The sequence below is a fragment of the Azolla caroliniana genome, unplaced genomic scaffold (assembly GCF_043228905.1).
Source record: "Azolla caroliniana isolate FFs.n. ecotype wild unplaced genomic scaffold, voAzoCaro1.0.p SCAF_18, whole genome shotgun sequence".
In the NCBI taxonomy this organism is placed as follows: Eukaryota; Viridiplantae; Streptophyta; class Polypodiopsida; order Salviniales; family Salviniaceae; genus Azolla; species Azolla caroliniana.
This window is the reverse complement of record NW_028230453.1, coordinates 6331317-6344948: the sequence shown is the minus strand read 5'-3', so window position 1 is coordinate 6344948 and position 13632 is coordinate 6331317. Positions and strand designations below refer to the sequence as shown.

The following is a 13632-nucleotide window of genomic DNA, read 5'->3' as shown; positions in this document are numbered from 1 at the left end:
ACCGACTCCCACTTCCACTCTTTTCTCAAAGTTACAAAAAACAAACAAAACACCATTTGTCCACTCTTTTCTCAAAGTTACAAAAACAAACAAACAAAAACAAACACCATTTGTCCGGCCTCTCTTTGTTTGGACATGCCAAGCGTCCGAAACATGGCTTGGACCGGCACATCTTAAGGGGGAGGGGTCCACGTGACCGAAACAATATACATACCCTCTCTTTCTCTCTTCCAAACCCACCACCCATTGGCCATCTCGGGTGTCAAACTTCTCACCGGGTCCTCACCTTGTACTTCTTTCGCCTAAAAACATGGAAACAACAGCCCGAATGTTGCTAAACCTTTGCCCCTCTCGAGCTTCGGTTCGAGTCTCTAGTGCCCACGTAGGCATGATGAAGGATCAATAGATGTGTGATATGATATGGGCACCATTGAGCCTCGAGATTTCGGTAGGTATGATAAGAAGTCGTGCGATGGATGTGTAGTTAATTCAGTAAGTGATGTGAGTGATTGAAAGACATGTCACGGGAAATGGGAACAATTTCGGGATGCCAATAATCCAAGTAGAGTAAATAAATTGACTAAATTGCAAAACGGCTCATGGCTCATAATGGACTATTGAAACTTGATCTAAGATTGTGCATGAACCATGGATTGTTTTATGTCATTGGATTAGAGTCAAGTGAAAATCTTACTTGCATAAGTAGCTCATATTCCTTGTCAAAGTACATTGACAACAAGTGGATTGATAAAGAATCAAGGATTTAGATGTGTACAATCATATTGGCAAGGAGATGTAGAAGGCTATTATGATGCCTCCTCACGGTTTAAAATTTTCAGCAAAATGGCTCCATGGACCACGTACGATAGTGGTAGTCATATGGTCTCTCTAAACACATACCTCTCTTATCTTTTTGGTTAAGAACTTCGTAGTTTGGGCTGTGTCCCACTCTACACATGGCTTCAACTTGCCAAGAATGCATCGTGATAAGTCTCTAATTGACATATAGTTAAGGCCAAGCTCACAAGGCTAGAGAGGCATGGTGACGACATTGCTACCAATTCATTTCATTGTTTGCAACAAAATATGGGCAATAAACAAAGCTAATGAGGATGGAACACTTGAGCAAAAACATTTCTACATTATTCACCAACATTACACTCAATTTTATTTACCCAACATCTTTGACTATCACCTCTTGTGAACACTAGGAGTATCTTCTTGCCACTGTGTTTTTCAAAGGCACACTTTGTGTATCGATAATAACTACTCGTTAGTGTTAAACGAACACCCCAACAAAACGGTTGAAGAAATTTCGTGCCCACGAGGTGAAGGCACATTGTGACATGAGAGATGAGACTCAAACTACTTGCATAGAAAGGCATGAAAATGGCCAATTCTGTGCTTTTTGACGGGTCTAGTTGCGAATATATTCTGAGCCCCTCTCAAAAACAGATTCTATTTGAAAAATACTTCACTTCATCAAGGTGAAATCACAGAAGGTTTGGTCCTAATTTAAGGTAAAGACATTCAAGACTCATTCTAATGTACAACATAATTTCCTAATTATTAACGATTCATGTTCAAGCCTCATATTGTATTCCAAGAATCCAAAAGAATACATTGTATTATTTCCTCGAAGTTTCAGAGACATTTAGTGTTCTGGTGTAGGGTCAATTTTTACAACAGTGTCATATGACTATTGCAAACAAATCATCAAAGGGCACAGAAAACAAACAAGTGACACTTCCTCGGAGCACATAGCAATATAGTTCTTGGAAATCAATAATAAATCAGTAAGTTTCAAGGAAAAAGAAAGGTCTGAAAGAGCCAGCACATTTGAATGTTCTCCATTGAAAATGGCCACATTTGAATCAATAAATCATACTTTAAAAAATATGTATGTTGTAATTTAACCTCCAAACAAATAACTTGCAGCCTGGTCTTCATTACCATTAAAGAGCTGTAATGCTTTCAAACATGTTTGCCGATCAAATCCGAGTTGCATGAGCCGTTCTACTTTGGCTTCCAAATCATGAGGAGGAATTGTGTTGGCCGATGACAAACTTGACCTTACAGGGGAATTTGTTCCCGTTACATTTTGAAGAGAGGGTGTATTTGATGTGGATGTTGTCCCACCTTGCACTTTCGGCAAGGTCTCTCGCTCTTCTTTAACATGCTCTGGAAGGTCCTTTTCTTGCAAGAAAGGCACTGCGATCTCCCCTCCTCCCACACGAAGGACATTATCTTTGAGATCAATCGAGCACTGGTGCTTGCGAAGCATATCAAGGCCAAAGATGAACTCCATGTCGGGTTGATCCAATACAGTGAAAGAGCACATAAAGAACTTCCCACCGATCTTAATGTGAGCAACATGAATCCTCCCTACAATCTCAGATTGCCCTACGCCTTTAGCGATGCCAATGTACCGCTTGTCTAAGAGGCGTAAAAGACCGCATCGTTCAGCGCAACTCTTGGAAATGATGGTCATTTGTGCGCCGCTATCAACAAATGCTTTGAGGGGGACACCATTCACTTCCATGTCAACATAGAGCATGATAACTCTGGCGAATGCCTCGGGGTTGTGTTCGATGGCAGCCTCCCAATTCTCATCGATATTGCGTTGCCGAATGAGGTCTTCGATGCGGCGCTGGGCCTCGAAATCAAAAGGATCAGCATTGAGGAGGGAGATCTCCTCTTGCTGCCTCCGCTGGATCTCAAGCTTCTGGCGGTGCTGCTCGCGGAGGAAGTGCTGAAACTTCTCCACATCATCCCCGATGATGGCTTGGGCAAATTCAGGGTTAGTGGAAAGGAGCTGCCCGATGACATTAGGGTTGGAGCGGAGCTGTTGCTGCAGGGCGCGCGGATCGACAGCCGATCCATCAGGGTGAAGGGAGAAATTATTAGCCGTACCTAGATTGGGCCCTGAGCCCGATCCTGGGCCTGAGCCCGAGGCCGGCCCGGGACTGGGGCCTGCAACCTGCATCATGAGGAGGTCTCCTTCTCTGACGCCAGAGGAGCGGAGCGAGGCGGAATTCGGGAGTTCTCGGCTGTTGTGGAGGAGCCGCTGGTTTGCGAGGGGCACCCCTGTTTCTACCTCCAGCAGCGCTTTCACGTTCTCAGCGGGCTCCTCAGGCTCCACTTCAAGGGACAAGATCCGATCGTCGCTCAGCATCATCACGGTGATCTTCATCTCCTTCTTCCGACTCTGCGTATGCTGCGAGAGCGATGGCGATGGCGATGGCGATGGCGAGGCGAACCCTAGAGTGTATGTAGTTAGTCTTCACGACAGTGATTCCTGCTTCTATTTCTTGGCTTTAGAGGAAGGAAAGAAGGAAATAGAGACACAACAAACGCATACCAATATGTATGTATATCATGAGATCAGTTGTTGGGCCATGGCCCAATGAATCTCATTCTTTGGCCAATGTCCCGATTCGGGCGTCCACCTCTCTCTTATGGCCTACACGTTCCTTGACCGCATTGTATTGTACTGCTCAACGACCTCTCGAGACATAAATAATTGTGAGTATCCTACAGGCCACAACCGGTTCTCACGAATGCGTATACAGGTGCAAAGATTGAACCGATAGAAAACACAAAAGATAGAAAAACAAAAGTACTGAGACACAAGTATTTTACGTGGAAAACCCGGAAAAGGGAAAAATCACGGGAGTCCACAAACTCCGAAGTATATCACTATAGTAGAAGGAATATACACAAGAGACTCGAAGGCAACAACCTTGAGCTCCTCTTTGTCAGACGACGGTTACAACAAAGTTTCTACTCGCTCACACTCTCCTACACACTCTTAGTTACAGAGGCCACTACCAATAACAACTATTCATCCTTAATGTAATGATTTTCCCTAGTTGTATTTATAATAATACAACTTTAGGGCTATTTACAATTTTGGCCCAAAATAGGCGCAACAAAACACATTTACAGATATACATCCTCTTCTAGATTCATCTCCGGATCCGACCAGATGCCATCCGGCCGATCCCGCTCCGGGTCGGAGACATTCAGTCCGGCTCGTACTCATCCCATCCATTGCTCACACTTCGGACTCCAGTTCGGCTCGTGCTCTGCCCATCCGGAGGGACATCTTTCCTAACAAACTCCCCCTTCACTCCGGTATGGGGCACTCTGTCAGTCCGACCCATCTCCGACACACATCCAGCTTCTCTGTCGACAACACCTTTGTCAGCATGTCCGATCCGTTCTTCGTTGTGTGGATCTTCATCAGAGCAAACTTCTTTTCTTCTACCCTCTCCCAGAGCCAATGGTACCTCCTCTACATGTGCTTGGTCCTCAAGTGGTAGGTGACATTCTTTGCAAGGTGGATGGCATTTTGGTTATCGTAATAGAGTCAAAATTCCTCTTTCCAAATTCCCAACTCTCCATTGAACTCCATCCAGATTATCTCCTTGCTGGCTTCTACAACAGCCATGTACTCCGCTTCCGTGGTCAACAACGCCACGTCCTTCTCCAGCCTCGACTACCACGAGACGGCTCCCCCTGCATATGTCATAACATACCCAGACGTGGATCGGCTAGTATCCACATCAGCCGTCATGTTTGAGTCAGTGAAACCTTCTAGTATGGGGTTACCTAAGCCGAATCGGAGGCACACACTCGAGGTGCCTCTCAGGTATCAAAGTATCCACTTCACTACAGCCGAATGCTCTCTTCCAGGATTACTCATGAATCGGTTGATGACTCCAACATCGTATTTGATGTCCGGCCTGGTACACACCATCACGTACATCAGGCTTCCAACCACTGAGGCATAGGTAACCTTCATCATCTCAGCCTTCTTTGTCTTTGTCTTTGAGCATTGTCTCTCGGATAACTTGTTGTTGGTCGGTAGTGTCAAGTCGACCGGCTTCATGTCGCGGTAATCCCACGTACGTGTTGGATCCGGGTGGGACCACCGGGGTCTTGGACCGAGGGGAGATGGGTTTCCGGAAGGTCGAGTTCTCCAGAGCCGGTTATACCGTCGAGACTCCGGCCGGAATGGTTCTGGAGGCGACCCGGGGACAACCAATCCGGGCGTGTCCCAAAATACGACCGAAACGCGTAGAGGAGAGCACACACGTACACGCACGTATGTACACAAACGGAAAGAAGAAACTTCAAAGACACCGACACCGACACAGACGCACAGAACTTCACTTATGTATATTTACAAGAACGAGATACAACTCCAGCTTTGAGCTGGATTAAGGTAAGTTAGGTTACAACAACAGTCTGTTGCCAAGCCGCCGATCGGGAGCTCTCGGGCTTCTCGCGCTGAGCGGGGTCTTGCATAGGAGACAAAGCAGTAGCGAAAACCCCTTAGGGCATACAGCTCTTAACCGGACTAAACCTAAACAGACACGAAGACCCAACCCACACGACGAAGAAGAAGAAGAACTAGAGGAAACCCTAAAGGAGTAAGTAAGGAAGAAGGAAAGAAAGAAGAGAAAAGCTATCATACCTTAGACCTAAGTGGTATACCTTCCTAACTCAAAATGGGCAACCCTTTTACAAGGGACCCTCCCTTTCCTTTTATAGTCCAAGGAGGGGAGGACGTTACAATGTGGGAAAAATACTCCCCCCCTTTTGTTTTATATACAATTCCTAATGTACATGTGCACATGTTGCACATCAATGACTTTGCATGTTCCATCCGGCTTCTCACCGTAGTCGGAAATCTTCATGACACCGGATAACTTGTTGTTGGTCGGTAGTGTCAAGTCAACCGGCGTTGTGCTTTCCATGTTGAACCTCTAGAGCACCTTTGTCACGTACTTCTTCAGTGACAACCACAATTGCCTCTTTGTTGTTATAGGTTTTAGGGTTAGGGTAAAGGATGATGATAATCATGATGATTGATGATAAAGATAGACATGGTGGGTGTGATGATGATGGAGAGTATGATGGTGAGAGAGATCATGAAGAGGTTAAGAATCATTGAGAAACATTGCGGGGTGGGGGGTGGTGCCTAGAATGGCTCCACCCCCCTCCCAAGGGGGTTCATCGTTAAGGGGAGGGAAGAGAGAGAGAAAGAGATGATAAGAGAGATTTAGAGACAAATTGATTATTGTTGTATTCATTCATTCCCCATAAGGGGTTAAATAGGTACAAAGGGGTAGATCCACAAGGGTGCAAGCCCCCTTGGCATTCACACCTAGTCACTCACTCACACCTCTTTGTATCTACCACACTCACACTTACATTCACACTCATAATCGTATAAAATCACACATACATATCAACACCTTACATCTTTCACCCTCACTTATCACACTTATCAATCATCCGTACATCTCGTACGGTAACATTTGTCTGGTGTTGTAACGAGCCGACTCCGAAAGGCACAACACCGGTCCCAGACAATGTGCATTCCCAAGATCGGTCTTGTTGTACCCATGTCGTCGACATAAATCAGGAGGACAAGGAAGTCTGCTCAGTTGATAACGTGGCCGTCTCGTGCGGAAATAATCAACACTCTTCTAGAGATCATAAACAGATACAAGCAAGGTAGATTGATGGCAACAACAACATCAACAGAAAACGAGACACAACCAGAATGCAAGAGAGAGAGAGAGACGTTAGGCACAAGATGAATTGTATTTTTTAATCACCAACAAAACTAGGTTACAAAGTCAGTTTATATACTGACTAACTTACGACAATTGCCCTTCTCACTATTTATATAAATAGCCTAAACCTGGTGTGTACAAAAGAAAACAATGTGAATACGTCCATTAGAGACCCACATTCAATAATCCCCCATCATGGGCGTATACATCAAAAATCTGTAAATCGAAGAAAATGTACAATACAGATTGGTACAAAGTTTTCGAACAGATCGAAATTTCATTCGAGTCGGTGAACTTCGAAAACCAAAAGGGCGAACTAGCCGAGGTTGGGGAAACTAAGACCGGGCTTCGAACTGTCTATGATGATTGTTCGAAAACAACTTGAGTGTTTGACTCAATTGGATTGATTCTTCAATACGCCCATTTGGTGCCGAAGGGATCGAAATCGATCTGCCGAAAAACACTTGGTCATCGCGTTTGCGACATTATCGACTGTAGGTATCTTCTTGAGGCCGATTTTCCCTAAAATGACGTAGTCCCGAACAAAGTGATATCGAACGTCAATGTGCTTCGAGGCGTTGTGTTAGGCCGGATTTTTCGACAGAGCAACAACACCTTGACTAACACTGTAGACAACTGGATCCGAGTCAGGTTCGACTTGTCGAAACGTGCATGCTAGCCAACCAAGCCATAAAGCTTCTTTCGCTGCATCCGACGTGGCTACATATTTGGCCTCTATTGTTGATGTAGTGGTGCACTCCTGAAGTTTCGATTTCCACGAGATCGTTCCATTGCAAAATTTGAAGCAATATCCAGTTGTCGATTTTTGACTGTCCATGCAGCCTGCAAAGTTTGAGTCGATGTATCCGACTACGCTTGAAGTGTCAGTCGAATAGAATGTCAAGGTCTTTTGTGTCGACCAGATATCTGAACACATGCTTGACTGCATTCCAGTGTAATTGGCCTAGATTGTGCATGAATCTGCTGACAATTCCGATGGTGTGAGTAATGTCAGGCCGTGTTGCAACCATTGTGTACATCAGGGAGCCAACTGCTAGTGCATACGGTATTGTCTTCATATTTCCCCCCTCTAAACCAAATGTCGGGCAGTCTTGCTGAGACAACGGAAGGCTAATAGGGAGAGGGGTCGAAGCAGATTTTGCCGATTGCATGTGGAAGCGTTCGAGGACACATCTAATATAGTCGGATTGGGACATAACCAATTGTCTTCGATTTCAACTAATCTTCATGCCGAGAATGTGTCTTGACGGACCAAGGTCCTTCATGGAAAACTTCAACCGTAGTTGCCGAACGACTTCGGCAAGCTCTCCGGCTTGCCAACCAGAGATTAGCATGTGTCCACATAGATGATGAGGAAGATGGGTGACCCATCTCGAGTTGTTTTCGTGAAGTGACAATGGTCCTCATCGCTCTTCGAGAAACCGACTGATTGATTGAAGTCATCAAACTTTTTATACAACTGTCACGGTGCCTGTTTCAGGCCGTATAGACTCTTCCTGAGTCGACAGACTAGATGTTCCTAGCCGGGTGCCACGAAGCCTTTTGGTTGCTCCATATAAATTTCCTCCTCTAGATCACCATGGAGGAATGCCGTTTTGACATCTAGCTGAATCAACTCCAAGTCCTCGGCTGCCACGAGGCCGAGCACGAGTCTGAGGGTTGTCATTTTCACAATTGGTGAAAAGATTTTGTCGAAATCGACACCATATTCATGTTGAAAACCCTTAGCTACTAGTCTGGCCTTGAATTTTGGGGTGGCTGAATCAGACGTCTGTTTGACTCAATAGACCCACTTGCACGGAAGAGCATGTCGATTCTTCGGGAGCTCGACCAAGTCTCAAGTTTGGTTTCCTTGAATGGAGTTCATCTCGTACTCCATTGCTAGATGCTGATGCTTCTTCATATGACATCGGTTCTCTGACGTCGGTTCTCCAGGAGAGTTTAGAAAGTTCTAGAAAGTTCTAGGAGTGTTTAGAAAGTTCTAGAACTAGAAGGTTCTAGAGGGTTCTAGAATATTCTCTAAAATATTCTCAAGAATATTCTAATGCATGTACTTCAACTCACAGTATAAATACTTGTAACCTTCTTGGTCCCTTTCAAGGGATTCAACGCCAGTCATGGACATATCAATCTAGTATTCTCGTTTCGCCCATATTCTCTCCTTAATCTTCATCTTTGTCTTTATGCTCTTGTGTCATTCCGTCATCGCTCTATCGTAGCCTCATCATCCGTGCTCCGTCTTAGTCCGCGCTTGGTGTGTCCGTGACAACTACTGGTGAGAATATCTCGTTGTAGTCGACCCCATATTCCTGTTTGAATCCTTTTTCGACAAGCCGAGCTTTGTACTTGGGTTTCTCCGAGTCGGATACATACTTGTATCGGAAAACCTATTTGCAAGGTAGCGGCTTCCTTCCAACTGGTAGTTCGACCAGCTCCCATGTTTGATTTTGATGAATTGAGTCCATTTCGGATTTCATGGCTTGTAGCCATGTTTCGGCGTCCGGTGCAGCCATAACTTCTTCATAGGTGTTTGGTTTGCTGACATCCGTGTAGTTGACGTTGTCGAGGCCCAATTGGTAGAACTCTGTTTGCCTTCGAGCTCGTTCAGATCTCCTGTGTGCCGAGATGTTTGGTTCGGATCCTTCGATCAACTCTATTGGTCGATCGGTATTAGTTGAACCATTTGTATCAGGAGTCTTGTTAGGTGTCCTGCTCCTAGATTGGGATTTTGATGGTGTCTGGTTGTCCTCCCCTGTGGTTGTCGTTGACTCTTTTCTGACTTGTCTCTTGGTGACTTTGCCTTTATCGATCCTGGTCGATTCGGTTGTGTCCTTGATGACTTTGTCTTTGAGTTTGATGATAGGACTTGTTGCCGATTCGGTGTCGGCAGCTTGTTGGAGTTCAACTGTTTGTCGAGTCTCCGATTCGGCCCGGTGGGTCGGTCCTTCTACGAGAGTGCTGTCATCTTCGAAGGATACATTCTTACCATATGTTTTCTGTTGGTTCAGTTGAGAGAAGATAGAGTCTTCATTGAAGACTACGTCACTGCTCCAGATCAATTTCCGGTTCTCAAGGTCCCATAGCCGGTAGCCGAAGTCCCCATCGGTTCCATAACCGAGAAATATGCACTTTGTTGTATGGGGTGCCAACTTCGTCCTTTTGTCCCTGGGGATGAATGCGTAGGCTTCACATTCAAATATACGGAGCCAATTGTAGGTCAGATGTTTGCCTGACCATAGTGCCTATGGCACTTTGAGCTTGATTGCTCTTGACGGAGCCAGATTTATCAGGTACACTGTCTTCTGCAATGCCTCGGCCCAGAATTCCAAATTCAATCCAGCTTGCTGGAACATTGCCGTCACCCTCTCCTGGATCGTCCTGTTGATCCGTTCTGCCACTCCATTTTGCATGGGTGTGTAGGGAACGGTCTTTTGGTGTCGGATCCCTTTTCTGGATAGGTACTGTTTGAAGGCTTTGGATGTGTACTCACCACCTCCATTGTCGGATCAGAGTGTCTTCACTCTGTATCCCGATCGGTTCTCCACTTCAGATATCCATCGAGTGAAGACCTCGAGCGCTTCATCGTTGGACTTGATGGAGTATGCCCAAACTTTCCATGTATAGTCTCATCTACGAATGTGATGAAGTACCGGGAGCCTCCTAGTGATCGCTCTGGCATGGGCCCACATATGTCTGTGTGCATGAGCTCTAGGGGTTGTTGTACCATCTCGTAGTGGAGAGAGTGCGGACTTCGGGTCTATTTCCCATATCGACAATGCTCGTAGAAGTCCGTCTTTGCCTGGAGTTTCAGAATGTAGCCGACCGACATCACCTGATCAAGTCCGGCTTGAGACATGCCATAAGTTCGGGTCGGTTTTCTCGGCTATGTTCATGGCCCCTTCAGGGTTGATCGCCATCAATGGGTATAGATTATTATACTTGTGCCCACTACCTATTTTGAGGTTTCCTCGGCTGATCACCCATGTCGACTCATGTAGAGTCGTTTGGTACCCGTCTTCGGCTAACATGCCGATGGAAACTAGACTCCTCCTTAGATTGGGTACGTGCTGAACTTGGTGGAGGGTTATTGTGTTCCCACTTGGCAATCTAATGGGAACCTCCCCGGTTTCGGCTATCTTGCACTCTTGCCCGTTTCCTAATCGGACTGTGTCGTTGGCGTCAGCTGAATAGTTTGAGAACCATTCAATGTTGGGGGTCACGTGAAATGTGGCGCCAGAGTCTAGTAGCCACGTGTGTGCAACTTGTGCACTGTAGAGGACTTCTCCGATCATTGAGTCTTCTACAGAGAGGATTTCTCCGGATCGGGTGTTAGCAACATTGATCTGGTTGCCGATTAGAGAGTGGTCCGAGTCGGAACGTCCCCGATTTCGCTCGGATCGCCGACCACTCTCTTTTCCTTTTAATGATTAGCAGTCGGAAACATTGTGGCCAACTTTCCTGCAGTGTGTGTAATACTCGCTTGATCGGCCTGTTTTCGACTTCGACCATTGTCGGTCTCCCCTTGTTTTTGATCGGTTGTAGCGTCGACCGGTTCTGTCGGTCGAACGACTCAGACGAGTGATGGGCTTCTGCTGACTCATCGATGGTTAGTCCCATCAATTTTCGCTTGATGTCCTCTGTGAGGACTTGGCCAATTGTTTCATCCAAGTTTAGGATCGGTCGACTATTGGCGTATGTCGTGCAGAATACCTCCCCACTAGCCGACAGGCTCGATAGGAGGGCAAGGGCTTCCCTTCTTCTTCGAAGTTGATCCCTTGTGACGAGAACTCAGACAACACCTGGCTGAAGGTGTTGATGGGGGAGGTTGCTGGATCAGTCTCTCTCATCTTCATGTTGAACAGTTGTTTGATCAAAATCAATTTCGAAGATGAGGACGTCTTTTCATAAACGGCTTGTAGCTTCTCCCACAATGAGAACGCTGTTGTATCTTTTGCCATTCTGAAATAGACGTTTTCGGCATGGTGGAGTGTGTGATTTCATTTGTTGATTTCCACTCCTCGGCTGTCATTGAAGTACGTTTTTCGCTGTGCAAAATGGCTTCGACTTGTCTTTGAATGATCAACACATCCTACATCATCTCCTTCCACAAGGCAAAGTTTTTGCCGTCGAATTTTTTGATTTCAACTCCCGTTTCAGATGTTGAAGCCATATTCTATTTGTGAACTTGAGATTTCTAACCTGGTCTTTTCTTTCAGCTTCTTCTGTTGTCTGTTGCTGCCGAACAACAAAGATTCGCTATGATACTAGTTGTCGGTAACGAGTGCGATTTGCAGAAACGTGTATGGATCTGTGTCGATTTTGAACAGCAAACAACACAGACAAAAAATAGAATGGCATGGACTTTCACAGTGCAAGCTCTAATGGAAAGCTTTATTGCTTCGTTCTCTCTCTCTCTCTGAGATACAATGCACCGAGGCTTCATCTCTTTGTCACTCGTCACACTATACAATGTTAGGTATTTGCTTATATACTAAGCCCTAACTTATTGACGAGTTCACACTCGGACAGATACAACTTGGAAGGAGTCGGCCTTTTATGCCAACACCGAGAAAATTACCCTTCGGACTTTGATCGGCTTTTCGGCCGATTGATGCATGGCTGACTCATTGAACACTACGTCTGAACTTCGGACGATCTGACTGTGCTCGGGGTCCAGAGTCGGTATCCAATTTCGCCATCTGGTCAATAACCGAGGAAAATACATTTCCTGAACCTTGGTGCAAGTTTGTGGCGATCATCTTTTGGTATGAGGGCGTATGCCTTGCACCCGAAGATCCTCATCTTGTCGTAATTCGGTATAATACCGGTCCATAATTCCTAAGGTATCTGAAGTCCTAGAGGCCTACTCGGCGACATATTGATTATGTGTACTGTCGTAAGTAGGGCCTCCACCCAGAATCCATCCGACAATCCGGAGTGTTGGAGCATGGAAACTATCCTTTCTTGAATTGTCCGATTCATCCTCTTGACAATTCCGTTCTGCTCTAGACTATAGGTTGTCGTATACTCACGTCGTATGCCGTGTTGTCGGCAAAATCGGACGAATTCTTCGGATTTGAACTCTCCCCAATTGTCGACTATAGCATTTTAGGTTTTGGATGGATTGATTCTTGACCATAACGAGCCAATCGGAAAAAATTGAGAACACTCGATCTTTGGTTTTGATCGGATAATCCCATATGTTCCGAGTTGAGTCATCAATAAAGCTGACGAAGTACAAAGAAATACCGAGAGACTGATGTGGCATAGGGCCACAGATGTCCAAGTGAACCAAATCGAGTGGATTCAATTCTCTTGGTGCTAATGTCGGATGTGATGCGGCTATTTGTTTGCCGTACTGGCAATGCTCGTAGAACTGATGATCAGAGATGGTGAGTTTAGGGATGTATCCGGCTTTGGATAAATGCGTGATGTTGGCCTTGTTGAGGTGTCCGAGTCGTCCATGCCATAGTGATGACACATGAATGTCAACTAGGAACAAGCCACCCTCTCTGAGTGTGACGTATAGGAGGTACAACGAATGTGTGAAGAATAGCGCGGAATATTTCTTGGCCACAATTGAGTTATGAATCACTTCAATGAGAATGAAACACAATAATGGGAATAGAGATGAATACATGTACACAAAAAGAAGAAGGAGAGTACGCTGTCGCGTTGTTACGCGCGTGCGTGGAGAAAGACGAGACCACGGGGGTCTCGGACTAGGGAGTGACGAAGCATAGGAAGTCGTGCTTCACCCTTTCCAGGGCACCCCAGGAGCACACCGGAAGCAACCGAAGGGAGAGAGAGAGAGAGAGAGCATGCACGCAACTTTGACTCTCGCACGAACATGTACATAAGCCAAAAAGAAACACTAAGACACACACACGCACACCAACAGAGACCCGAATATGCACAACCAAATGTATAAGTATTTACAAGGCAACGAGATTCAACACCGACTTCAAGCCGGACCTAGGTCGCACGAGATACAACCGTCGTCTACTGCCAAGCCGCCGAT

General features: G+C 45.8%; 1 protein-coding gene across 1 annotated transcript; it reads right to left on the bottom strand.

Annotated features, from left to right (window-relative positions):
* Nucleotides 1–1754: 1754 nt before the first annotated feature.
* DDI1 (ubiquitin family protein) lies at nucleotides 1755–3328 on the bottom strand. The gene has a single exon (XM_087334383.1). It carries the CDS (start codon nucleotides 3191–3193, stop codon nucleotides 1913–1915), a length of 1281 nt encoding a protein of 426 aa, XP_087190509.1. The 5' UTR covers nucleotides 3194–3328; the 3' UTR covers nucleotides 1755–1912.
* Nucleotides 3329–13632: the final 10304 nt, after the last annotated feature.